The sequence below is a fragment of the Lathyrus oleraceus genome, chromosome 1, assembly GCF_024323335.1.
Source record: "Lathyrus oleraceus cultivar Zhongwan6 chromosome 1, CAAS_Psat_ZW6_1.0, whole genome shotgun sequence".
In the NCBI taxonomy this organism is placed as follows: domain Eukaryota; kingdom Viridiplantae; phylum Streptophyta; class Magnoliopsida; order Fabales; family Fabaceae; genus Lathyrus; species Lathyrus oleraceus.
The window spans coordinates 195,335,258-195,363,152 of NC_066579.1; the positions used below are offsets into that span (position 1 = coordinate 195,335,258).

At 37.7% G+C, this 27,895-nt stretch overlaps 2 protein-coding genes and 1 pseudogene across 3 annotated transcripts; all 3 read right to left on the minus strand.

Annotated features, from left to right (window-relative positions):
- Positions 1–942: 942 nt before the first annotated feature.
- LOC127099164 (shikimate O-hydroxycinnamoyltransferase-like) lies at positions 943–3,359 on the minus strand. The gene is made up of 2 exons (XM_051037376.1): positions 3,071–3,359; positions 943–1,205 (listed from the first exon to the last, which is right to left on the minus strand). The coding sequence occupies exons 1-2, from the start codon at positions 3,357–3,359 to the stop codon at positions 943–945; spliced, it is 552 nt and encodes a 183-aa protein (XP_050893333.1).
- A 3,545-nt stretch (positions 3,360–6,904) lies between these two features.
- Positions 6,905–9,800, minus strand: LOC127115607 (cold shock protein 1-like). 2 transcript variants are annotated; one of them, XM_051047112.1, is made up of 9 exons: positions 9,290–9,800; positions 8,875–8,997; positions 8,611–8,769; positions 8,373–8,537; positions 8,112–8,228; positions 7,626–7,799; positions 7,470–7,551; positions 7,285–7,380; positions 6,905–7,184 (listed from the first exon to the last, which is right to left on the minus strand). In XM_051047112.1, exons 1-6 carry the CDS (start codon positions 9,656–9,658, stop codon positions 7,773–7,775), a joined length of 960 nt encoding a protein of 319 aa, XP_050903069.1. In that variant the 5' UTR covers positions 9,659–9,800; the 3' UTR covers positions 6,905–7,184; positions 7,285–7,380; positions 7,470–7,551; positions 7,626–7,772. The 2 variants fall into 2 exon arrangements, with proteins under 2 accessions (XP_050903069.1, XP_050903068.1); XM_051047111.1 differs by lacking the exon at positions 7,626–7,799.
- A 14,939-nt stretch (positions 9,801–24,739) lies between these two features.
- Positions 24,740–24,839, minus strand: LOC127116426 (uncharacterized; annotated as a pseudogene).
- Positions 24,840–27,895: the final 3,056 nt, after the last annotated feature.

A 27,895-nucleotide genomic window follows, 5' to 3' on the forward strand; every position in this document is an offset into this window, starting at 1 on the left:
GCACGAGAAATGATTGAAGTTGTGAGGTACGAATCATTATGAGATTGGATGATCTCGTTATGTATTCAGGGTCTTTATCCTTCCGTCATGAGATTCCGTTATGAGGAGCAAAGAATGAATACCAGGTGGTGAAACATGGCGAGAGATAACTTAGAGTTTTGAGGGGGAGTGATGTACGTGAAGTATGAAATGAAGATGAGGAATGATGATCCCCCAAAAAAAAACTCCAATTGAAAGTGATGGAGGTTTGTATTTGTAGATTTCCAGAATCCTCTTCTCTACCCATTCTGTTATAAACTTCTAGTTCGAAGAGTTAGGAATTGGTTAAAAGTAGTTATGAATTCTGTTAGAGGGTTTTGTGTTGGTTAGAAATGTTAATAAGTTAAGTTAGAATTATATTATTTTGTTAACTGATTCTGTTAGTGGAATTCTTTTAGAAAGTTATTCCAAAATGTGCAGAGTGAAAATATTGGTAAAATTAGTTATTATATTTGACAAAATTTTGATGTTAAACTCTTACCCCGTTTTGCTCACTTGGATTACTGTTGTAGGTTAATTGTGAATGGTAAAAGTTTGTTAGTTGATGATGTCGTATTTGGCGCATTGCAACTTTTGCTTGAAAGTGGAGTTTCAGATAGGCATGTGCAGCTTTGAGACCGAGACTGGTTGGACTCTTGTTGCGGCATTTCCGACAGAGACTGAGCTCGAAATCGAGTATCTACGGAGACTTCCATGCCATGAAAACTAACACTGAAAGATGTACCAGTATTGGATTGGATGTCAAGCTTGTTGATTCCATCTTTGTTGAATCATCGTCATATGTCTTATTTCCATCCGAAGTTACACTCTTTCCACCGCAGTTTAGGTACCAAGAGAGTACCAAGTTTTAGGCCATTGATAATTTGTACCCCACGAACAAGAGCTCTTAAATCAGGCTGTATCTCAAGATAGTCCCAAAGAATATCTCCAATATTCATTATCCATTCGTAACAATGCAACTTGGATTCTGCTAGCATCATACCATGTTGGTTTTGACATTAAATCCCATGCATCTACTATTGGAGTTGTTGTGAATATCATATTTCCAAAGTAGCCTTGTGGAAGTGGAGGTTGAAGCCTTGATCTTCCATCTGTTGCAACGTACAGTTTTGTTTCTTGATCACTAGGAAGTGCTCTTGCTTTGCTTACACTTCTCCACACATGACCTGCCAACATCTCATAAGAGTTATAGTTGATAGTATTTCCATCTTCTTTGGACTTACCCTTCAAAATGTTGAGTTGGTCACATGTCAATTTGAAGATGGACACTGCAACAGTAGTGTTCGAGTCTGGTTTTACAGGATTCTTCTGCTAAGCGTATGCTGCCGCGGTGCGTTGTTGTTGCTTGAACGTTCCATTACCGTTTGCATGATTTTCTTATGGTTGAAAATGCAGGTTGCATTGTTGATGCTGGTATGCCCAATGTTTTCCAATTACTGCAGTATGGTTGCTGATTGTGTGACATAAAATTCACTTGTTGAAATTGGTATTGAATTGTTGTTGGATTGTCTGTTGCTGCATTATATCATCTGGTTTGATATCCAGCCTATGCTTTTTCAACAAGTGGGATATACTATTTGAATCTTGAATGAAAAATCCTGCAACTTGTGCACCCATTTGGTGCGAAGGCTATCCATTTTGAGAAGTAGGCAAATGCATAGAACTTGATGAAGGAGAAATGCGATCCAAAACGCAGTTGAAATTAAAATTTTCTCCTTTAGAGATCCTTACGAATGGACATGATCAGTGATAGAATATTTACCTCTTCTGACGGTTGAAACCTTTGATGCAGATCTACGGAGCGATCACGAACGTTGAACGATGACAACGCCTCTACTCAGTCCACACGAACGGATTCCTTCAATCTCAGTGCTAGCTGTTATGAATGAAGGCTTTAAGTGAGCGAGAGAGAGAAAGAGAAAACGAAAATGCAACCGCAATGAATGCTTTTGCACAAGGGTTCTATTCATAGAACCACTTGTGTGGGCTTCAAGCTAAAAAGTCCACTTAAGTGTATTTGGCCCATATCTTATAATATGCCCAAAATCACTTAAGCGCGTGGTACCTTACCATATTTCGTATTCTACTTAAGTACATCGTACCTTACGATGTTCTACAATTCACTTAAGTGCACCATACCTTACGGTGTTCCTTAGTTACTCTATCTCTCATCAATTTGTCCTTTGTGTATGATCCTGTAGGTTTTCACGACATTGGCAATTATATTAAATCACGCATTTAACATAATAAACAGTGAGCGATATCTAGCGACACATCACTGCTACCCAAGACACGAAAATGTCATGTGATCTGACAAATCCTTTTGTGATAATACTTATGTGTAGAATTACCCTTTTGCCCTTATGTCTATATTTAACACAAGGCATAGACCGTGTCATCCTTGTCCAGTTCAATATTGGGCCCATAGACATTTATCATGTTACGCAGGATGGGCAAATTCCATCTAGGCCACTCATGTCCCTCAGCATGCTTTGTGGAGTACCCATCAACTGTCTTTATGGTTATCCAATTATGGATAACGTTTGATCAGCAGTAAAGCACTCGACTCTACATCTAGGGTCCATAGTTGTTTCAGGTCGAAGAGTGGTATACACCATTATCACCATGAGAATAACTTATGACACTTTGCATAACATTCTATATAGTATTCTCATAGCGGGTCAATCTTGTATAAATATTACTCTTAATATTCATACCTATGTTTAAGACTTGATAACTCCTTATCCATGATCCATGAGATGTGATCATCCGTCTATATGCATAATAGTCTTAATGCTTTAGTGTTATCCCACTTCACAATAAAACTCGACTACGGATACTTTAAGAATAGTGTCCTTATGTTTAATGTGATCTCATGATCAAGTCACACTTGATACATTAAACGGACTAGTTATTCTAGGGACTTTATTAAACAAACGTAATAAAGAAAAATCCTTTTATTATTAATAAATAATTCGATACAAGTACCAAAAGTATTGGCCTCTAGGGCTTACACCAACACTTGAAGCACCTTGCGGCTTCTGTTGATTCTGCTGTAATCGGTGAGCATTTTGATCTTGATGAGAATTCTGTTGTACTACAGAGGAGCCGTCCATTGTAGGTGACCCAGAAATACTAATATTATTCGATATGAATGACCATGGCGAAGCATGTAATCTTAAATACAAGTCTCCATTAATGCTTGCACTTCTTTGCATATGACGGTCACCAGAGAGTGCAGAATTAACATTTGTGACTAAAGCACTATCTCCAACACTTGGTGCTGAGTTTACAACACTATTTAGAATTGCATTGTTCATATCCCCGGGAACTGGACCAAGGTTGGAGCGACCAATTCCAAAGACGAGCTCAAGTGAGTGTTAACTAAATTATGCAATTGTCCTTCTCCTTGGAAAAATTTCCAGAACTCGACGAAGATTGGGCTAAACCTCCTGTCACCCGAGAAGGTACCATGGAAGGTATGTCCCCTTGGTGATTTGAATCAATGTAGCTATCGGAATCTAGGCTTAACTTAACCAGTAACTAAAATATACTCAAACAAAAGACAAGTCCAATATAACAGGTGCACATTGTATCACTCCTTTCTCTATGATCTTCAGCGCAGTAATACAACCTTTTTGACAAACATCCAAACCATGAGCTGAGAAAAAGCGAAACGTCACTTTTTGGAAATGAAACAAAAAAAAAATTAATTAATACAAAGAAACAGTGTGGCAGTTTTTTCCTCCAAGAGAGATGCTCAGAGCGCTATCACATGTCATGTGGATCTGGCGTATTTAGGAGTTAAATTGTAATTGAATTTGAAGTATGAACATTGGTTTGTGGTTGTAACATTGTAGTGGAAATGGATTGAAGATTATTTATATGTGTAAGACCTTAATTTTGACCCTAAGATCCCTCATGGCATCATGTCATTTGCACAAGTGCATTGCCTCAAGGATCATAGTATGTTTGGCTCTTAAACCCTAAGGTTGGGACTTGTGTGTGTGGTTTGAGACCACCAAGCATGCTTGTATTGTATATTATTGCTTTTATTATTTTTATTACTAACCAAAAGCACAAAAATATGTCACTAATTCTTTTTGTTTTGAAGCTCAAGTGATCATGTGCTCCCATGCTCCTAAGAGGCTCCTAAGCTCAATGAAATGGCTAGATGAAGATGAGAAAAAGCATGACAATGGTCCATAAAGTTCCTAATCATCATATATGTTTCCCAAGTATCTCAATTTGCCAATTTTATCAAGATAACCCAAAGGGCTTGAGGATTGATTCCCAAAGAAACCCTAATTCAACTATGACTTGATTGTGCCTTGCTCATGAAGCAACCTCAACCCATGATCAAATCCAATCAAGGTAAGTTCTTTAATTAATCATTTTTATGCATATATGAACCTATTTAAGGATCCTCAATCATTTATTCATCAAGATTGGAAGTTTGGCCTTGAAAAGTTGATCAGTCAAGTCATCTAACTAAACTGAGAATCACTGAGATACAACTTGTGATGTGTTTGTCAAATGAGGATAACCCCAAGAGAAAAAATGTTCTTAAGAACCTTACAAACAACTTTAATGTTCATCAAAAATCCATTTGAAACTTGGAAGTTGGAAGGCCATCATTCATTTCAAAACATTATAGGTCATTTTGATTGAAACCCTAATTTTGGGTCAACTTCCCAAGGATCTAACTTCCTTAATTTTTATGATTTTGAGGTGATACCGAATGCATTAGAAATCTTAAGATGTCTACATCAAATGCTATGTTGGACAAAATTTCATAATCTTAAAATAAATACATGTGATAATACAAAATATTATAGGTCACCTTGGACCTAAGTCATTGAGTTTGAAAAAGTTCCCAACTTCAAATGCCCATAACTTTCTCATGAAAAATCCAAATGATAAAAAATTTGAGTCTAAATTGAGCATCTTGAAAAGATATACAACTTTGATGTTAGAGGTTTTTCCGTTTGAAGCTTGCATCATGCAAACAGAAGGGCTTGAAGAGGCTTGCTTTTGGTGAAAATTTTCAAAGGGTGACTTAGACATGTTCTATGCCCAAACTTTCATAGCCAATTTTCACTAATTTCCAAATTCCAAATGAATTTTTTCCCAACATGGCTTTTGTTCCTTATTTCAATAGCTTTCCAACCATTACCCATATTACTTTTTTGGACTTTCCATGTGTGAGTTTCGAAGAGTTCATTCTTTATGTCCATTTTGGCATTTCATGTTATAACTTGATGTGCAAGCTTGTTCAAGTCATTGTGCACGTCCAAATCCATTCCATGAGGTATCAGCAAGGAGTTTCACTCATTTTTCGGCCTCACATGCGCCTGTACAAGCCCATGCACCAAAATTCAAATGGCCATGCACACTAGGGAAGCATGATCTCAACCACATTTCAGCTATAAATAGAGCTTCATTCTCATTCATTTTTTCAACCAAGTGGAGACCTGAAGTGCCGCAGAATTAAAATCCCAACCATTACCAAAGGAATTTTCAGATTTCTCTTTCTTTTTCAAGCTTGAAATTCAACATCATTAGTTGATTTTCAAAGCTCAATTCCTTAGCCTATCATCTCCATAGCAAAAGCAGATCAAGATCTTGAAGAATTCGTGGCATTAGAAGCTTCATTTCAGAGGTAGAACCTCAAACTTTTTTGATCTAGATCTTGCAATTCAATGTGATTTTCTTTGGTTTATGTGGTTTTCTGAAGTCCTCACACTTGAGGCAGACCAGTGGTGGTCTCAATTGTTCATTTCGTGCGTTTCTAGTTGACATACCATGATCTTCCATCTCACATTTCTCTCTAAATAGGAAGTGTGAGGATGATCCATGGATATAGTGGTGATGTACATCACCTGAGCTTCATTTTGATGTCCTTACTTTTTATTTTTATTACAAATTTTTCCCTGCGCGTGGTGGCCGGAATCTGGTATCTCATCGGAGAAGATGGTGGTTTCCACCACCATCCCCACGTGTTTGCTTCCCAACCCTTGGATCGTGTCTAAATTTTATAATCTTGACCATCCAATGTGATTACTTGATTCACTACGCCAAAAAAGACCTATGAGAGCGCTTTTTTTGGCCTTTAAAAGCGCTTAAAAGCGCTGCCGTAGGTGGCGCTGCTATAGGTTTTAGCAGCGCTTTTTGTTTACTAAAAAGCGCTGCTAAAGGTTGTCAATAGAGAGCGCTTTTTAGTAAAAAGCGCTGCTAAAGGTGGTATATAGACAACCTTTAAGAGCGCTTTTTACTAAAAAGCGCTCTCTATTGACAACCTTTAGCAGCGCTTTTGAGTAAAAAGCGCTCTTAAAGGTTGTCTATATACCACCTATAGCAGCGCTTTTTACTAAAAAGCGCTCTCTATTGACAACCTATAGCAGCGCTTTTTAGTAAAAAGCGCTCTCTATTGACAACCTATAGCAGCGCTTTTTACTAAAAAGCGCTCTCTATTGACAACCTTTAGCAGCGCTTTTTAGTAAAAAGCGCTCTCTATTGACAACCTTTAGCAGCGCTTTTTACTAAAAAGCGCTGTCTTTTCCTCTAGTAAAATAACAAAACGCTGCCTTCAGTTTAAGCCTACCATTTCAACCTGTAATATTTTTTGGGAATAATCCCATAAACCTGTAAATCAAGCCTCTCTAATTCAAGCATTTGGAGTCATAATTCAAGCATTTGTAATTTTTTAAACCAACACAAGCAAACCAACACAAGAATGAACACATTTGGAGTCATAATTCAAGCAAACCAACACAAGGATAGATAGGCACTGAACACATTTGGAGTCATAATTCAAGCATTTGTAATTTTTTAAAGCAAACCAACACAAGAATGAACACATTAATTTATCCATGAAATTAAAGATATCACTAAAATTATAAAGAACTATACACAAGTCAAAACTAATATGTTATACGGCCTATTTGGAGTCATAACTAATCTGTTAAAAATATAAAGAACTATACACTTGCCAACCAGAAACCATTCTTCATCAAAGTATTCATGTTATTTTGAAACCATTATATACTAATTAATCTTTTCTCAATAAAATATTGACACAATTCCTCCTTGATTTGTTCCAACTGCAGTCTCGTGTAATGAGCACACTTGTATTCATCAAAGTACTACATAACAAAACATAATATGCATGATTTAGTTAAAAGTAATAAATAATATGAAATATTCGATAAATATTAAAACAAATCCTAAGTTATAAATCCATACCGTGATTGGAATCTCTATTTGATTCATATTAATGATTTCCCTCATAAACCTCATTACAAAGTATCCGCAATCGATACCGTTGCGCTGTAGAGGACACTACATAGAAAAATAAATAAGAATGTATAGTTATCTTTTCTTATCAAGTAGCATCACTATTATAAGCAAAATTGTGAAAATTAAAGTACCTGCACTTTTATCCACGTAATGTTGCTGGATTTAGTACGTGGTACTCGAGCTTGTCTTTGAGATCGGAACACTTTTATTGATCTAACAAAATAAAAACATATATTTAGAACAATCTCACATAAATATACACGAATATTTAGAACAGTCTCACTTACGTATCAACTAATTGCTTCATATCCGGATAATTTGTCCATTCACCATCTTCACGGGTCCCAATTCAGTTCTCATTCCCATGTTTACCATGTCCTTCCTTACAAGATGTACATGCATTTGCTACTTGCTAGTTATGATGCAGCATCCATTCATTTTAGGGAATATCTAATTGTGAACTATTAATATCATATAATTAGTTATGCATAAAATGACCCATTTAACTTCAAGTTCTCAAGGGTTCAGCACTTCAGCTTATAGTTCTCAATATGCACTCCTAATGTTATACCATAAATGCCACCAAGAAATTTAAGGGTAGTGATTGAAAGAGATTTTCAGTATATTTTTTAGTTTTTATTAAATTATTCTCAAATTATGAATATGTAATTGTGTGGAAGCTGACACTGATCAAAAGGACAGATAAAATCTCCCTTGTAAAAACATTAGGAAAGGCGCGTAAATAACAATATAATTTATTAAATATAACTTACCAAACCAGTATGACCCATCTGACCACATTTGTAACAAGAAATTTCTCCCAGTATTGCATCAGCAGTATTGACACAGCACAAATGGCCAAATGTCTTGCAGAGATAACATTGAATCTCCTAATCAAACAGAAGAAAGAAAGAAAGAAAGAAAAGAATCACTGACTGAGCCATTCATATCCAATGTAAGGCACTATTCTAATGAAAACTAAACCAAAAACCTCTAGCAAATTTGTAATATATGACAAAAAAGAAAAGAACAACCTTGAGATCATCCGGTGAATAATCATTCCTGCATGAAAACATATCATGCCCAGAATTCCCACACTTCAAGCACACCGTTAAGCTTTTAGGAACACGTGCCGACATGTGCTTCTCTGGACAATCTTTGGCACGGTGGCCACCTTTCTTACAGATATAGCAATTCGTCTACAGAAACATCAAGCAGATCTCAGTATAAACACTTTTAAACCTTCGGAAGCCAATAGGCAAGCAAACATACCTTAGTACATTGCTTTGCAACGTGTCCCAAACCACCACATACATAGCACGGTTTCATCCGCTTCGCTTCTGTACAGTTTACAGCAGCATGACCTTCCTCGCCACAATTATAGCATGCTCCCCAACTACTATCTGGAGGGTCAAAATATCTTGGACCCCGCTGATAGAAAAGAAACATGAAGTGATATACCCAACTAAGCATTCCTCAGCTTACAGTATTTTGAAAATCAATCAATCACATTTCAGATCAAATATATCAACTCACAAGCAGCTTTCGCAGAACCACATTGTCGCCTATCTGACCCGAACTTGCTTCCAGATCCACGGACTCACGGTTCTCTGTAGTTTTGATTATCTCTTCCACCTCTTGATCTGCAGCTACAATAACCTACAGAAAAAAGAAAAGCATTACAAAATATCCAATGTATCTCACCCAAATCCTAGAAACTAAAAAACCTCAAAACTTAAATTAAAAACTTATACAATGCAATTTTTGAACTAATTTCCCATTTTCAGTACAATCATAATCTAATTGATTTCCAAAGGAATAGTTTGTGTGTCTATTCCAATTTATCAAAATACGCTAAGAAAATTCAATTCTATATAAAATCAATAAAAACAGAAGAAAATAGAACACTTTTTCAGAAATTAGAAGAAACCAAACACAGCATAAGACGTACACTTGAAAACCCAGAGTCCACCATTAGCTTCGTCGTTTTCTTCTCTTCCATCATTTCCCAAGCAGTGATCCCACTCGACCCATCCAAAACGCCGTCGCTTTGCATCACCTTGAATTCAGATTGCTGCGATGGCGAAACAAGAGAAGAATCAACGCCGTTTAAAACGGCGTCGTTTGTTGCAAGCTTTGCCTCTCGCGCTCGTAGGGCCTTTTCAACGATTCTGAGACTCAGATCTTGATTGGCTTCGTCATCATCATCATCGCTACTGAACACGAGTGATGGCGTGGAAGCGCCGTCGAGATTGTCGGTTGCTTCGCCGACTTGTTCGTGCTCTCTTGCATTGGCTTTCGACTTCTCCTTCTTTCCCATGCCGCTCAGAATTCAGAGTTCCGAAGTGTAAACCCTAATCAAACGCAGGTTCGATAATTTTTACGGTGAACACTTCGATAACTTGGGATTTAGTTGGATATCATACCTCGTCCAATTAAACAATAACATTGAACGTACGTCACTTTTTATATTTACTTTTAAGAAAAACAAATCAATATTTTAAATCAACTTTTATTGAAGGTAACAGTACTCAATTAATTATATAAGTATTTAAGAATTCGCCTTTTTTTTACATTAATTTTTAAAAGATAAAAACACGATTTATTAAGAAATAAGATTTTTAAAATCAATATTTTCAATTAAATTTTTAAAGTAATCATGATTCTATCTATTTTTTAAATTAGATTTATTATAATTTTTATAAATGACCTATGAGAGCGTTTTTACCATGAAAGCGCTTTCATAGATGTGAGACTGAGACCTATAAGAGCGCTTTTACCTTAAAAGCGCTTTCATAAGTCTGAAACCCATGAGACCTATAAGAGCGCTTTTACCTCAAAAGCGCTTTCATAAGTGTGAAACCCATGAGACCTATAAGAGCGCTTTTACCTTAAAAGCGCTTTCATAAGTGTGTGAGACTGAGACCTATAAGAGCGCTTTTACCTTAAAAGCGCTTTCATAAGTGTGAAACCCATGAGACCTATAAGAGCGCTTTTACCTTAAAAGCGCTTTCATAAGTGTGAAACTCATAGATGTGAGACTGAGACCTATAAGAGCGCTTTTACCTTAAAAGCGCTTTCATAAGTGGAGACCTATAAGAGCGCTTTTACCTTAAAAGCGCTTTCTTTACATAGGCGAATTTTTTTTCAAGCTATTACAACGCTTTTTTTAAAAAGCGCTTTCTTTTTGGTGCTGCCAAAAGCACTTTTTGGCGTAGTGATTTAATGTCTTATGCTACGCGCTTGACTTGAGTCTACCATGCATCCGCGCCTCTGAGCCATTGATCCATGCCACGTCAATTAATGAACTTGATCTGGTGGCTGCATTTTTTTTTTCTATTTATCCTATTTTCTTTTAATTTTAGTTAATTCCTTTTATTTTCAAAAATTCTTAGAAAATTTATTTGAAGTCACAAAAATATGAGACCAATTCCAAAATATTTCTTGAAAAATCTAGTTTCATATTTTGTTTTTTAATTATTTTTGTGACTTCATTTAATATTTTTTGTGAATTATTTGACTTTTAATAGTTTTAATTCATTTTTAATTACTTTCTGATATTTGAAAAATCCAAAAATATTTTCCTAACACCTATGGATCATGATAAGCCAATGAAAAATAGTCTCATCAGTTTCTTATTTGATTTGAGATTTATTTGAGATTTTAATCCATATTGTGTTATTTTCCCTTGTTTTTAATTGTTTTAAATAGTTTCTGATTTCTAAAATTGTTGAGAAAATTTGTCAAAGATTATTTGACCATGTTAGAACAATGAGAATTTAATTAGACTTGTTGAAGTTGATTTGAATTAAATTTGAGGTTTGACCATATTTTATTTATTTTATTTTGCATTTATTTTTTAATTCAAAAATTACCAAAAAATTATGGTTGACTTGTTGACTTGTAATCTTCATTTCTTTTCTGTTTGACATTGATTGATGATGACTTGGTTCACATTTGATCAATTGGATTTGATACTTGAATTCTCTTTCGATCCATTTCATCTTCATCCCTTTCTTTTCATAATTTGGCCAATGAGTTAATGTCTTATGGTTGGTCTTGACAAATGAGAGGTTTAACCTTCTTTGATCCAAACCAAACTCAACTTGATCCAAGATCAAGTGAGTTGTTTTGTGCCCAAGATAGGTTGCTTCTTGGTCAAGCAAAAAACCTAAAGTCCATACAAGGCCTTTCCCATTTTGTTTTGGCATGGCAAGTTTGTGGAGCTTGGCTTACTAGTCATGATCTCTAACTTGTGTTTATTTGCCTATAGTTTTATTGACCGGCCTCAGATAGGTGTGGTTACTACATTAGTCCACTTACGATTGCTTAACATAGCGCTATATTGTCTCATGACAAACTAACATAACCATACTAATTACTAACTTTAATTTGAGCATTTAATTCCTTGCAATTTACTTTAATGCAATTTATTTCTTGCTCATTTATTCATATTGCTTTTCATTTTGCTCACTTAAGCACATATTTTTATGTTTATGTCATTTTTCTTTTGCTCATTTGAGCTCATTATTGTATATAAATATATTGTTGTCTTGTGATTGCTTTGTCTTTGTTTTGTGTGAACCTAATGCAAAAAGGAGAAAGGACTTAGAATTAGGATATACCCATGCTTAAAGGAGTTCAAGAGCAACTAGGCCTCATGCCTTTAGAATGCTAAACTTGTTGAAGAGCAACTAAGCCTCATGCCTTTAGAATGCTAAATTTTAAAGTTGACTTTAAAGGACTTCTCATCTAAGCTTATTCTTTGTCCATTCGTCCTATTGTGTTATGAACTTTTTGATGTTTTCTCTTGTGTGATAGGGATTCCATTTTGAGATAGTAAAGAGGACCATTGTCATGAGTAGCCAAGTTAAGAGAGACAAGCCAAATGGAGATCCTAGGAGCATGAATCCAAATTGTTTGATTGCTTGATTGTTTACTAAGTCCAAAGGAAAGGAGCATCTTGAATCATCTCTATGATTTCAAGAAAAGGAACTCCAAGGGTTTATCTTTTCTCTCTTATCTTTGTATGCTTTAGGACTAGCCCTTCTCTTTTTCTCCTCACTCTAACCAAGCCAAAATCTTTTCTTGCAAACTTTGACTTTGTTTCAAACTAGAAACCTAGGCCTTATGCCTTTGACTTTTCAAACATCTTTTCATAAATACTCATTGTGAACAAATCTTAAATCCAACTTTGAATTCATTTTTGTAAATAAATCTAACTTGTAAATATAACTCACTTCAAGTTGTTTTTGTGGTTGCAATGGCCACCTTTGTTAAAACCTTTTCATAAACATTAGTCATAGGTTTGAGTTATCATAGTGGTTGATGTGAATCTCACCTTATCCTTAGTGATTAGATTATAAGTCTTCCATACTTATTATAGGGTTAATCCCTCACTAGTATGTTGAAGCTCTCCTCACATGGTGGATTGTTGGTTTAGGTTGAGTTTTCTCCCTTTGATAACAAAAGACCTTAAGGCTTTTGATCAAATCAATTCACCAATCTTTATGATTTTTACCCCGAACTACGGGGTTTTGATCCTCCTTTGTGATGGTACGTAGGCAATGGGTTCATCCATTCACATAACAAACTTGTACATATAATCTATTCTCTTCTCATCCCTCCAATCTTTTGCACATATTTTCATAAATACCAACCTATAACACATATTTGCAAAAAGGGTTCCCTTAGAGTACTAAGGATGTTTTGGGTGCGTAAAACCTTCCCATTTCATAACCAACCCCCTTACCCAGATCTATGACATTTTTATTAGTTTTTTATTTGAAAAACTTCTTACCTTGACTTTTGTTCGCTTTTTAGCCTTTCCTTTGGACAAATAAAAGTGCGATGGCGACTCGAATTGTATGTTTACTTTTGGTTTAGTCAATAAACCTAAAGGTAACGAAAACCCCGCTATAGAAAAGTGGCAACTCTGCTGGGGAAGATATTCTCTAGTGGGTTTAGCCTATTTTTTGCTTATGTGTGTTGTATGTTTATATTTATTGGTGACATATTTTTGTGCAAATTTGGGATGACTGTATTGTTTGTAATGTATGAATTGCTTGATATATTAATTGCTTGTATGCTTGGTGGTTTCTTGTGAGATGAGTTCTATACCCGAACTCGAGTGCACTTATGATAGGAGAATGGCATAGTCTTGTTGACTTGTGTTGAGTTATTCCTTAACAAGTTGACTTGCAAGCCCATTCACTTGGTGGAGGTCTTGTTGGGATCAATAATGTCACACGAGTAGTCGTGGTTAGGCATTACTCTTTCCAATATAAACCTTAGAAGCCAAGGACCTTAGATACCTAGCCCATCTTGGCCTATTTTAGGACGTAGTACGAAGGTCGTTCAAGTGTAAGACTTGATACGATTGTTACGCGATACTACACTCATAAGAGTCCCTATTGAGAATATTTTTGGAATACGAGTAGTCGTTTTATCCGATAATATCCGAAAGATGAGATGATGACTATGGGGACCTTTTTAGAACATGATTGTCAGGTCTAACCATAGTACACTCCCATTAGGTGGTTCCTAACCGAGACTCCATGCTCGTGACTTATAACAAACCCTTGATTCGCGGTTGATTTGTTCTCGTATATCCTCAATATCAATGGAACTTGGGTATTGATAAGGTGTAAACCATAATCCACCAAAATGGATGATTGATATTGACAATGACTTGAGCTATCCCGTGACCTTTGTATGGTGTGACTTGCTTGATCCTTGAGTGTGATTGTTGCATCCATGCATTCATACATTCATTCACATCCATATCATCAACAATAAAGATTTTCAAGGAACTTAAGAGGTCTATTTGCAAATTTTCAGACATGGATAAGCAAAGAAGGAATACAAAGAAGTACAGTTTCAGACAACCAGACTTGAAAGAGTTAAGGAGTTTGACATCTTATGTATTAGAGCCCTTGGAGTTCAAAGCTCGCCATGAGAAGCTCTTGTCTATTCTTTCTACCAAGGTGGATGAAGGTTTGATGAGTGTGTTGGTGCAGTTCTACGATCCTCTGTATCGGTGCTTCACTTTTCCGGATTTCCAGCTTTTGCCTACACTTGAGGAGTACGCCTACCATGTGGGTATACCTATTCTTGATCAGTTGTCGTTCAGTGGCTTAGAGAAAATTCCGTCTTCTCAAGAGATTATTGATATGCTTCATGTGGATGTATCTGACATTGTTGCTAATATGACTACCAAAGGTGGAATTCAAGGTCTCCCATCTGATTTTATCATTGCCAAAGCTACTTTGTTTGGGAAGGCTATGAGTGAGAAAGCTTTTGAAGCCATGTTTGTACTCCTCATCTATGGGCTGGTGTTATTTCCCAAATCGACAACTTCGTGGACGTGAACGCTATTAGGATTTTCTCTTCTCTTAATCATGTTCCGACTCTGTTGGGTGACACTTATTTCTCTTTGCATATGAGGAATGCAAAGGGCGGTGGTTCCATTCTGTGTTGTCTTCCTCTATTGTACAAGTGGTTTATTTCGCACTTGCCTCAGACGCTTGCCTTTAAGGAGAACAATGGATGTCTACGGTGGTCCACGAGACTTATGTCTCTCACTAATGATGATATCTCTTGGTATAACCATGTTTATGATGGCGTTCGAATTATTGACTCTTGTGGTGAATTCTCCAATGTCCCTCTTCTTGGTACATGTGGTGGAATTAACTACAACCCTGCTTTGGCTCGCCGTCAGCTTGGGTTCCCCTTAAAGGATAAACCTAACAACATTGTGTTGGAAGGCTTGTTCTTTCAAGAGGGTAAAGATCCCCAGAACTTGAAGGATAGGATGGTACGCGCCTGTCGATGGTACGCGCCTGTCGCAAATTTCATAGGAAAGGGAGGAATGAGATTTGTCTGAAGAATTGCATTGCTTTGGAACCCTACACCTCTTGTGTGAGGAAGAGAGCTCTTGAGTACCGCATGCCGTACGATTACCCGAGACCTACCCCTATGGTTATGGTTGGGCCTTTAACCCTCCCTAACCAAGGAGTATAGGAGTTGAGAGATGAAGACCGGTCACGTGCATGGGTTTGTGAGCGTGAGGAACTTCTTCAGCAGCTCAAAGATAAGGATGCAGTGATAGAGTTTCTAGAGCATCAGGTTATCGATGAGCCTGATGATGTGGTTACTTCTTTTCTTCCTCATTCGTCTAGGTTTTGGAAGAGGAAGTATGACCAGCTTGCGAAGGAAAAGGCTGATATGGAAGCAGCTTTTGAGAGAGAGGTGAAGAGGCTTCGTGCAGCTTATCTTCCGATCTCGAAGGCTTTGGAAGATTGCTTCTAGGGCTCCATAAGAGGTTCATTCTCCTTTTCTCTTGTACTGTATTTGGTTACCAAAACTGTATTACTTCTTTGGTGTAAAAATTTTCCAAATATTATTGCTATGAGTATTCCATATATGTCTTAAAAAGTTAAATATTTTCAAATATTTGTAAATAGATCTCTATAAAGTTCCTCTAACAAAAAACAAACCATATGCACAAACATTGCATGCATCATATGCATAAGCAGGTTTTGTTTCAAGCTCTTGATCAGTGGTCTAATTCTTTGCTCTTCATTTATTTTGAAGACAAGTTGACGCACCGGTATAATACCAGAGCAAATCATCCGAAGATAATGGAACATCTCGAGCAAGAGAACAAGGACTTGAAGGAAGAGATTGTTAGGCTGACTGCTATGATGGAGTCAGTTCTGGACGCACAAAGTCATGCTTCACCAACTCCTGCAACTCCTCCCGCGAGGACGGTCATATCTGAGGTAGCGACTTCAACTGTGTCTGCTGCAACAACCCACTTCGCTCCGACTATGCCAGCTGGGTTCCCTTGGGGAATGCCTTCCAATTTCATGCCAGAGGGTTTTGCTCCTACTCTCGCTTCTATGTTGGCATCTAGCCCGGTCCTGTCTGTGCCACCTCCCGTTGTGCACACCCTTCCCCGTGTTGAAGACACCATTTATCATTTCGAGCCATCTGAGGTCCCGAACGTATATGAGAAAATGGACGAAATGAAAGATCAATTCCTTGAGCTGCGCAAGGAACTGAAGACTTTGAGGGGGTAAGGACCTCTTTGGGAAAAGTGCTGCTGAGTTATGCCTGGTGCCCAACGTGAAAATCCCTGTTAAATTCAAAGTGCCTGACTTTGAAAAGTATAAGGGAAATACATGTCCGCTCAGCCATCTTGTGATGTATGCTCGCAAGATGTCAACACAGACTGACAACGACCAACTGCTGATTCACTACTTTCAGGATAGCCTGACAGGTGTTGCGCTTCGTTAAGCAGTATAAATATAATATGGATATGGCTCCAGACAGTGACCAATTGAGGGAGATGTCCCAGAAGGATAAGGAGACCTTTAAGGAATACGCCCAAAGATGGCGAGAAATGGCAGCTCAGATAGTGCCACCCATGGAAGAGAAGGAGATGACAAAGATCTTCTTGAAGACTTTGAGATCTTTCTATTATGAGAGAATGATTGCTAGCGCTCCCTCAGACTTCACCGAAATAGTGAATATGGGGATGAGATTAGAAGAGGGGTGTCGCACCTCTAAAAAATGAGAGCACGACTTAGCGAAGCGCAATCGTACGCTCGCAATGATAGACTGAACAGAGTCGCCACCGAACTTTATTTATTCCTAAAAATAAAAGGGGAAATATCGATAAAACCCAAGAAAAAAACGACAATGATATTGGTCGTCGCAACCAAATCAGGGTTCGGGAGTCGATTACGCAAGGGGAAGGTATTAGCACCCCTCACGTCCGTTGTACTCAACGGGAACCGTTAAGTTAGTTGTGTGCATCAGTGTTAGTTGAAATGTTAGGCTTTTCAAGTTATTAAGTGGGAAAGAAAGAATAGAAGAGAGGAGAATATTTTTGGATTTTTTTTGACGAAGGACTAAACCTAAGTTTTTTATTAGTGGCCTGACAAGATTTACAAATCCTGCTCCTACGTATCTCAACAGAGAAATCAAGGCTTACGTAGTTCTGGGTAGAAAATGTTTGTTTGTTGGTCGATTTTAGCGAAAGCTATACTGTATTAATCGACAAAAATATTGTTTTACCCAAAACAGATGAGGAGCGGACGCATACCACACATCAAATGGATTTACAAATCATCATTCGGAAAAACGTCATTTATCTCGACTCAACAATCATGGCCGAAACATTGTTTTGCATCACCTTAAGATAATATATATTTCGCTTATGAAAAAGGTTTTTGATTGATCGCACGGCGGCGAAAAAAAGAGCTTGATTAGTTGGATGTATTTTGAGTGATGGCGATAACTTGGATGAGCGAGATATCCATCTCGAATCCTAGTCTCAGGAGTGCGCGGTATCCACCATGGTCCATTTCCATCTTTATTGACAAAGTGTTTAATAAAGATTAAGTGTTTTGAATTTGATTGGGAAAGGGTTTGAAGAAACCGCATTGACAATTTTAAATGATGGCGAGAGTTAAGACAGGCGAGGCATCCACCTCAAATCTTAATCTCAGGAGTGCACGGTATACACCAGGTTCCATTTCCATCTTTATTGAAAAAAGTGTTAAGGTAGGAATTAAGTATTTTTGTGAGTTTGAAAGACGAGTACTTATGACTTGCAAGCTCTTACAGCTTGGGTCTAACACTCGGGACTACGTCTGGACATTCCACCCAGGCAGTCTGTTTCTTTCCAATATTGCTTAAAGAAATGGTTCGAATATTTACGAATGTTTTAGAGGGAAGACGAATATTTATGGCTTGCAAGCTCTTGCAGCTTGAGCCTAATATTCGGGATTATAACTGGATATTCCATCCAGGATAATCTTTTCTTCAAATTTTATAAAGAAGATGGTTTGAGATATTTACAGGAGTTTTGGAGAGAAGACAAATATTTATGGCTTACAAGCTCTTACAGCTTGAGCCTAATATTCGAAATTATAACTGGATATTCATCCAGGATAATCTTTTTCTTCACATTTTATTTAGAAAAAGATTTGAATATTGGAGTGTTAATGGAAAAATGGCTTGAAATTGTATTTGAAGGTGATGAGGAAATGAAATTGAATGTTGAAACTATGGAAAGTTAGTGAAATTTTGAATCGAAAATTTAGTGAATTTGAATGTGATTATTTACATGTGTAAGGGTATGAACATAGATACCAATAACCTAATTAAATTAACTAGCACATGGAAATCAATTAACCGTACAAAATCCCATATCAAAAAAGTCAATAATTAAGAAAATCTAAAAAAAACTAAACATTTAAAATCTAAACAACTAATTAACGATTAAATTAAATTAATCAAATAAAAACATAAAAGTAAAAATAAATAGTAAGAGGTTATAAAAAATTTAAATGAAATGGTAAGCATAAAAAAAATAAAAATAATGAAGATTATGCTAATCCCAAGTATCGAACCCATCCCACTAAAGAAAGTGAAATTGCTTCATCTCCACTCAACCACCCATGTTCACTTGTCACCTTAACAACAACTTAAATATATAAACAAGAATAGATAAATTAAAATAAAGAAACTAGAACGAGATGGTCTGTTGGGCTAACCAAAGCCCACAAAAAATTGTGAGAGGGAATAGCAACACTTTAATCATCATTAATACCAGCAGACAAAAGTTAATGAAAGGTTAATGAAAGGTTGTTGGGTGGGAATAGCAACACTTTAATCATCATTAATACCTTAGCCGCCTGGCTGTTGGGTGGGAATAGCAACACTTTAATCATCATTAATACCAGCAGACAAAAGTTAATGAAAGGTTGCAAGGAAAACCTAACGGTCATTAAGTTCTAAATGGGTTTTAATTGCCTTTGTCACCTGTTCTTCACCTCTCTGCTTCGTCAATCGCCGGTGGAAGGAGGAGATGAATTTTTCGGTGGAAGATTACTAGGTTTCGCTACAGTAGCCATCCAAATTCTTAGGGTTTTTTTCGTCGCCACTCTCTCTTCTCTTCTCTTCTCTCGGGTTTTTCAGTCGCTGCCGCTCTCTCTTCTTTTCTAGGGGTTTTCGACGCTACCTAACCTCTCCTTTTATACTCACCATGTTAGGGTTTCAGATTCGGCTTATGGAGATCAAAAGGGTATCTCTTGGAAGTGCTTTAAGGTGCTTCAGTTTTGTCTGCCTCATTTGATGCTTAATCTGGAAAAGGTAATACTATCTATGCACTTTCTTACCTTGAATTTGTCTTAATCCTCTTTTGGGTTGTTTGTGAAATTTTACCGCCGGTGAGAAAGGTTTCACCACTGCGAACCTGTTTAGGCGGAAATAGGACTTATTTCTTCTTTTTTCTTTCTTCGAAATTCATATTGATTTTTGTATTGTTGTTGTATTTTCCAAAACTGTTCTTCATTATGTTTGTAGTGCTGATAAAATTTTGGTGACAGGTATGAGTTCCAAACGCAATAGGGCTCAATTGGATGGTCCGTTAGTGTAACTTTGAGACTAATGATTCTTGGTCCTTGACCATGCATGAATTTATCCTGACCACCGAGTGAACATTTCCTTTTACTCCTCTAATAGAAACAAACTTGCTTTGAATTGGTCTGCTCACAGTACCACAACAATCAACCAACTCATCAGTACAAAAAGCCCAAAGAGGAATGTCAAGCTTCCTACTGTGAGATGGATAATACAAGTCTTCTTTCCTAGACCGCCGAGGATCTTCACATCCATAGTTAGGCATTTGACATAGAGTAAGTTCCTTCAACTTGTTCTAGGAGAGTGAATTTATTGCTGACATTGTGTATGATTTTGTAACAATTTGACATTGTTTGTTGTTGTTTTGGTAGGACAACTGCAACTTCATCAAGTCTAATAACAAGGATATATTTGCACCATTGTTAGATGCCCAAAAGTGCTTATTTGAGCTATCATATGTGGGCATCTTTCACTCTTTTTCCTTGCTCTTACTGTCAAAACCACATTTGTTTTACATGGAATGCATTACATTGATAAACAAGCTTGGTGCCTTTGATTTGTGTGTTATTATGCAGGAAAGACATGAACTAATTGAAAATAAAGACACAAGAAAATTGGCAAAGGAACCAAAGAATACATGCATTTCATCAGCCGGCTCGCTAGGCGAGGCTGTGGCGAAGCATTGGTTCGCTAGGCGAGTTCCAGGCGAACAACTCCAGTAAATTGTCAAATTAATTCGCTAGGCGAGCTGAAGGCGAAGGTGGTAGCGAGTTCATTCTGTTTTGGTGAAAAACGCAGCCAGCACTCACTCGCTAGGCGAAGCTCTAGCGAGTCCCCAACGAGCATTCCAGTAGCAAAACCTCTCAACCTCGCTGGGGCGAAGGTTGAAGCGTGTCCTTCGCTAGGCGAAGGTATGTTCGCTAGGCGAACATGACAGTTCAGCAGGCCCTGTTTTCTCTGGGCGCAGGGGCCTTTTGTGCCCATTTTAGACCCTCGCTAGGCGAGCCATTCTGCTCGCCTAGCGAACATGACTGCCCAGCAGTGGTCTATAAGTAGCAGGTGCCACTTTTGAGCACCATACCTCATTTTTACCAACTTTTTCCACTTTTGTACTTTCTTCTAGATATTTTTGCAGCATTGTTCTTGGGATTTTTATGCCCTAGTTTTCATTTCTCTTCATCTTAGAACCATCTTCTACAAAAAGAAGGTGGATTCCCATCCAACTTCGATTATCCGACTTGGATGTTGATCAACCTTCTTTCCTTACTTGCCGACCAAGCTACCATGAAAATGAGTAGCTAAGTCATCCATTTGTCAAGGTTAGATGTAGGTGATTACTAGCTTTGTGTGTAAATGTAAGGATCCTCATATGTAAACTCTTTAACGGTAAATATATGATGAAAACTTTGTTTCTATTTAAAACTCTTTGTGTTGGTTTATGATCGAGAGATGTTTACCGACTCTTGACCTAGGTTTTCATCCAAACTTGTTTGTTAGCTAGAGATAGTAACGAATGATTTTGTTCACCATAAGGTTGAACCAAAAAGTTGTCATTTTGATAGATTGTGTTCGAGAGAAACAATGGATCAAAATGGCAAAACTCACAATATGTGTTCGAGAGAAACATATTGAGAGGACTTTGTGAAATGATTTATCATCTAAAGGAGTTTATAAGATTGTTGACCGAGCAAATACATGCAAAGTGATCATTGAAACCTAACTTTGACAATATTTCTCATTTAATCAAACCATAACTTTTACCGCAATTTATTACTTTTTATGCGAGATAACTTGATTAAAACCAAAACCCTATTGTTACATTGAGCTAAGATTAATACAACCATCGAACGGTGGTGATATCTTACAATCCCTGTGGATACGATAACAAAAACCCGACACGAAATATACATCTCAACAAAATGGCGCCGTTGCCGGGGATTGTAAATTGATATTGCGAGCATCGCAATGGTTGTTTAAGTTTTAGCTTGTGAATTTTTGACTTGTGCTTGTAATTTGTTTGGTTTAGTGTGCAGCTTACGTTTTATGCGAGGGCAAATCCCTGTGGACGAACTTCTTTTTGATCCTGAGATCGAGAGAACCGCAAGGAGGCTCAATAGCAAAACGAGACGTAGGAGGCAACAGGCTAGACAACGCCAAGAGCAAGGAGAAAGTTCTTCAACCACAAATCCACACTCATTCATACCAAACATGGAGCCACAACCACCACCACCTATCTCTACTCCATGTATCAATAGTCCAAGGAACACCGCTCAGTTTGCCAACCACACAGGAAGGCAAGCTGAGATGAAAACGGGAACTCTGAATTTATTATATGGGAGTCCATTCACCGGAATGGACCATGAAGACCCATTTGCTTTTCTCACAAAATTTTATGAGATAGCATTGGCTGCCGGAGTGGATCAGGCTCAGGAGCTTCCGTTGTTCAGACGATTATTTCCCCACGCTTTGCTCGGTAAAGCAAAGGATTGGTATCTCGATCAAACACCAGCCGTAATGACAGACTGGAACGTGTTAGTGATAACACGAAATTATATCGCTTTTTAAGACTTAATTCAATTAAATTATTTTATCATTTACGCTAATTTATCCCATTTTATCAGATATTATGCAGTATTTCTTTTCTATTTATATCAGGTACCCATTTTGAAGCAAAAGTGAAAAAGGGAAGAAAAGGAGGGGTAAAAAGCAACAAAAAGGAGAGAAAAGGAACCAAAGGCCAAAGCCCAGCCCAAAGCGCACAAGTCACCAATGCTGTGCCTGTGACGGACGTCACAGGACGCGTGACGAGCGTCACGCGAAGCAGCCTTGTGACGGACGTCACACATGGTGTGACGAACGTCACACCAGTCCTCTATATTTTTGGCGCAAGGAACTCAACTGACCACGTTGAAGCCCACTTCCACTCACGCTTAACCCTCGGAAGCCTACTACCATGCACGCGGAAACCCTTGAAAAGTGGTTACACCAGCAGCTTATAAATAGCAGCAAATTGGGAACTTCCAGACACACAGTTTTTGCACGCTCAGTCTTGCGGAAGCTCTGCCAAATTTATTTTTTCACGCCTTTGCCTATTTTTCTTCCTTTCCAGCATCGTTCACTTTATTTATTTTATTTTGCAAGCTTTGTTTTTTTTTTCCCTTGCAATTTATTTTCCCCGTTCTTAGCTTTTAGATATTTTTCGCGTAGTAGTTTCTACACCGGAAACTACTGGGCAACTTTATACCGGATTTAACCTTACGTTATTTTCGAGTTTTTTTATTTCCTTGATTTAAATTACTGTTTAATTGAAGAATCGAAGAACAAATCCTACCGGCTTGTGGTGGAGTGTTCAAGACCATTGTATTACGCATTCAGGTTCTTTAATTGTTATTTAATTTTTATGCTTTATTCTACTGTTTATTTACATTGCATGCCTGGAATGAGTCTGTTTATGCATGATATAGATTCTTATTTATTTAGCATGTCTGGCTAATTTGCCTAGGTATCGGTATGTAAAGTAAGCAGAAAGAGGGATCAAAACTAAGTCGGTCTATTCAAACTTAAAATTAGAATCAATCTTTTTATGGTCTTAACTTACAGGTTTAATAACAAGATTTTTTACAAAAGTAAAAGACATAAAGAAGTTGAAACCAACAGAGCGAGAGTTTGAGGTTTTAACTGGACAGTGTAAGTTAGTCATTAAATCTATCTCAGGGCGAGAGCAAGTTTTAGAATTAATTAAATTCTGACCTTTTTCCAAAAAGTATTTTTAAAGATTGAATGTGAGGACGAGAGTTAAGCATTTAGATTTAATTGTATAACCTAAGTCAACAGAGCGAAAGTTTGAGATAAGGGTGTTTAAAACGGTCAGTATTTTCTTAAAAAGAGTTTCTGCAACTTTATTGTTTTCAAAATATGATTTTTGACTTAATTATAAGTGACAGCAACATTAACATAAGATCATGGTTTCTTCAACAGAGCGAGAGTTTGAGATAAAACCTTTAACCAATAAAGTTAGTCGAAACGATTTATTTTAAAACCGAGAGACCGACAAGGAATTGATTCCCTAGTTTTGACGAACTACATACCGATATCCGTTTTATTGATATTTAATCTAGATATTAGTTTAGCTCTTAGCTCCCTTCCCCAAACAATCAAACATTTTCACCTTAGATTTACGTAGTAACCTTAGATAACGGTACATCGATTCATAAGTCCCTGTGGGATCGATATCTTTTAAAACTACGCGATAGAACTGTGCACTTGCAGTTTGTATCCCATTCTCGACTCACACAGTCGAGCGATCAAGTTTTTGGCGCCGTTGCCGGGGACTGTTATTCAATCGATATCGTAACTCTTCCGTTACGCTGTAGAGACTAAGGTTTCTTTTTCCTTCTATTCTTTCTTTCGTTGATTTGTATGCCACGCACTCGCTCTCAAGGCGAACCGCTCTATTTACGAATCAACGATATCGAACTATATCTCCGAGTCTTACGACGAATTCGGGAATATCGTGCTGAAAACAATCTCCCTCCTATAAACCTTCCTGATATCAAAAACATTTTTCCTTCTTTAACCGAGATGGCAGAACCAGCTCGTGCTCTTAGAGATTACGCCGCTCCATCGCAAGATGAACCGCATTCAAGTATTGCTCCGCCCGCAATCGAAGCAAACAACTTTGAACTTAAACCTTCACTGTTGCAGGCTGTGCAACAGAACCAATTCTCTGGAAATCTTACCGAAGATCCAAACCTTCATTTATCCGTATTTGTTCAATATGCTGATACTGTTAAAGCTAATGGTGTCACTTCAGAGGCAATTCGACTTCGTCTTTTTCCTTTCTCATTAAGAGATAGCGCTAGAAGATGGCTTCAATCTCTTCCTTCCAACTCAGTCACCACATGGAACGAGTTGAAGAAAGTTTTTCTTGCCCGATATTTTCCGCCAAGCAAAACAGCTATGTTAAGAGCCCAGATAAACGGATTTAAACAGAAAGACAACGAGTCTCTTTTCGAAGCATGGGAAAGATACAAAGACATGATGAGACTTTGCCCACACCATGGTTTGGAAGACTGGTTAGTAATTCACACATTTTATAATGGTCTCTTATACAATACAAGGTTAACAATAGACGCCGCTGCAGGTGGTGCACTAATGAACAAACCTTATGCTGATGCTTACCAGCTTATCGAGAGCATGGCCCAAAACCACTATCAGTGGGGAACCGAACGAACAACAGTGGAAAAACCTCAACCGAAAACTGGCATGTACGAGATAAGTAACCTTGATCCCGTCAATGCAAAAGTGGATGCTTTGGTCCAGAAAATTGAAAGTTTAAACGTATCACCACCAACCACCGTGGTTGCTATAACTCAGAATTGCGAGGTCTGTGGAATCCAAGGCCACACTCCTGCGGAATGTCAACTCTTGACTGGAATCCAAACAGAGCAAGTAAACTATGCTCAAGGAAGCCCCTATTCGAATACCTATAACCCAAATTGGAAGAATCATCCAAACTTTTCATATAAGAGTAATAATGCTTTATACGCACCTGGACAGTCTCCGAATCAAACCCCATCTATACCTCCGGGATATCAGAAACCAAATCCTAACAATAATACCCCTAGAAAATCCAACTTGGAAATCATGATGGAAAACTTTATAGCTTCCCAACAACAAACCAATAAAGATTTCTTAAACCAGAACATACACACTGGCGAACAACTTAAACAACTAGCAAGCAAAGTAGATGCCTTGGCTACCCATAACAAAATGTTAGAAACCCAAATATCTCAAGTAGCTCAACAACAAGCACCTACTGCTGCACCAACCGGTACATTCCCTGGACAGCCCCAACCTAATCCGAGAAGCCAAGCTCATGCAATTATATTAAGAAGTGGAACGGAAGTGGAAGGACCGTCTGATCCAAGGATAGAAAACCAAAACCCTAAGAAATCTACTGAGGAAAGTGAACCTAAGGAAAAGGAAGAGAGTAATAAGGAAACCCTAGAAAAGAAGGAACCTTATGTACCTCCACCACCTTACAAACCACCTATACCTTACCCTCAAAGGCTTGTTAAAACCAAAGATGTAGGCCAATTCAGAAAATTTGTTGATCTCCTTAAGCAATTAAACGTTACAATTCCATTTACCGAAGCTATTACGCAGATGCCCTCATATGCTAAATTCTTAAAAGAAATTCTTTCTAATAAAAGGAAACTTGAGGATAGTGAAACCGTTACACTCCCTGCCGAATGTAGCGCTATAATCCAAAACATGCCCCCTAAACTCAAGGATCCAGGTAGCTTCTCTATACCCTGTCACATAGGAAAATTTGTCATCGACAAATCCTTATGCGATTTAGGAGCCGGAATTAGCGTTATGCCTTTATCCATATGTAAGAGACTGGAAATGGGAGAATTAAGACCGACCAAGATGTCTGTACAACTAGCAGATCGTTCCATCAAATATCCTGTAGGAATCCTTGAAAACGTTCCCGTACGCATAGGTCAGTTTTACATTCCCACTGACTTCACAATTATGGACATTAGAGAAGATGATACTACACCTATTATACTAGGAAGACCATTCTTAGCAACTGCCGGTGCAATCATAGACGTAAAACGAGGAAGACTCACCTTCGAAGTAGGTGAAGAGAAAATTGAATTCATTCTTTCCAAATTCTTGAAAGCACCTGCAATAGAAGATACATGTTACTTCATGGATATCATCGATGAATGCATAAAAGAAGCAGAGTCAGGAGAAGACAAATCATCAGACTATCTTTTAGAAGACAAATCTAAACAATGCTTAGCAATAACACCAGATCCTACGCAGTGTCTTAACAAACCAACCCCTGATTTGAAAACACTTCCCAAAAATCTGAGATATGAATTCCTAGACTTAGAACTTGAACGACCTGTGATAGTCAATGCAGATCTAGGAAGACTCGAAACAGAAAAACTCCTACATATCTTAAGAAAATATCCAACCGCACTAGGATACCACATAACCGATCTTAAAGGAATAAGCCCTTCTATTTGTATGCATCGCATCATGTTAGAAGAAGACGGTAAAACCTCTAGGGAACACCAGAGAAGACTAAATCCGATCCTAAGTGAGGTAGTGAAAAAAGAAATAACCAAGTTATTAGAAGCAGGTATTATATATCCTATATCTGATAGCAAATGGGTCAGTCCTGTACACGTTGTACCAAAGAAAGGAGGCATAACCGTTATTGAAAACGAAAAAGGAGAAACTATAACTAAACGAATCGAATCGGGATGGAGAATGTGCATTGATTATAGGAAACTAAACAAAGCAACCCGAAAAGATCATTTCCCTTTACCATTCATTGACCAAATGTTAGAACGATTAGCTAAACATTCACATTTCTGTTATTTAGACGGTTATTCAGGCTTCTTTCAAATACCAATTCACCCTGATGACCAAGAAAAGACAACATTCACATGCCCTTTTGGTACATTCGCGTATAGACGAATGCCGTTTGGTCTGTGTAATGCCCCTGCAACTTTTCAAAGATGCATGATGGCAATTTTCGCCGACTTTCTCGAAAACATCATGGAAGTATTCATGGATGACTTTTCTGTGTACGGACAAAGTTTCGAAGAATGCCTTGAAAACCTGGAAAGAGTTCTTGAACGATGTGTAAAAGTAAACTTAGTACTTAATTGGGAAAAGTGCCACTTTATGGTACAAGAAGGAATTGTTTTAGGACACATCATCTCGAACAGAGGAATTGAAGTAGACAAAGCCAAAATAGAGGTAATCGAAAATCTTCAACCCCCAAGAACCGTGAGAGAAGTACGAAGCTTTTTAGGACACGCCGGTTTCTACCGACGATTCATCAAAGACTTCTCTAAGATAACTAAACCCTTAACCGGACTATTAATGAAAGATGCTGAATTCATATTCGACGATAACTGTTTAAAAGCATTTCAAACTCTTAAACAAGCATTGATCTCCGCACCCATTATGCAGACACCAGACTGGAATGAACCATTAGAAATAATGTGCGATGCCAGTGATTATGCTGTAGGTGCTGTTTTAGGACAAAGAAAGGATAAAAAGCTCCATGTTATATATTACGCTAGCAGAACCC

Coding starts and splice junctions, on each gene's coding strand:
- LOC127099164 (XM_051037376.1), bottom strand. CDS start 3,359: ATGAACAATGCAATTCTAAATAGTGTTGTAAACTCAGCACCAAGTGTT. Junction 1,206..3,070: donor GAATCAACAGAAGCCGCAAG/GTGCTTCAAGTG, acceptor AGATGTTGGCAG/GTCATGTGTGGAGAAGTGTA.
- LOC127115607 (XM_051047111.1), bottom strand. CDS start 9,658: ATGGGAAAGAAGGAGAAGTCGAAAGCCAATGCAAGAGAGCACGAACAA. Junction 8,998..9,289: donor TGGACTCTGGGTTTTCAAGT/GTACGTCTTATG, acceptor TTTTTTCTGTAG/GTTATTGTAGCTGCAGATCA. Junction 8,229..8,372: donor ATTCACCGGATGATCTCAAG/GTTGTTCTTTTC, acceptor CTGTTTGATTAG/GAGATTCAATGTTATCTCTG.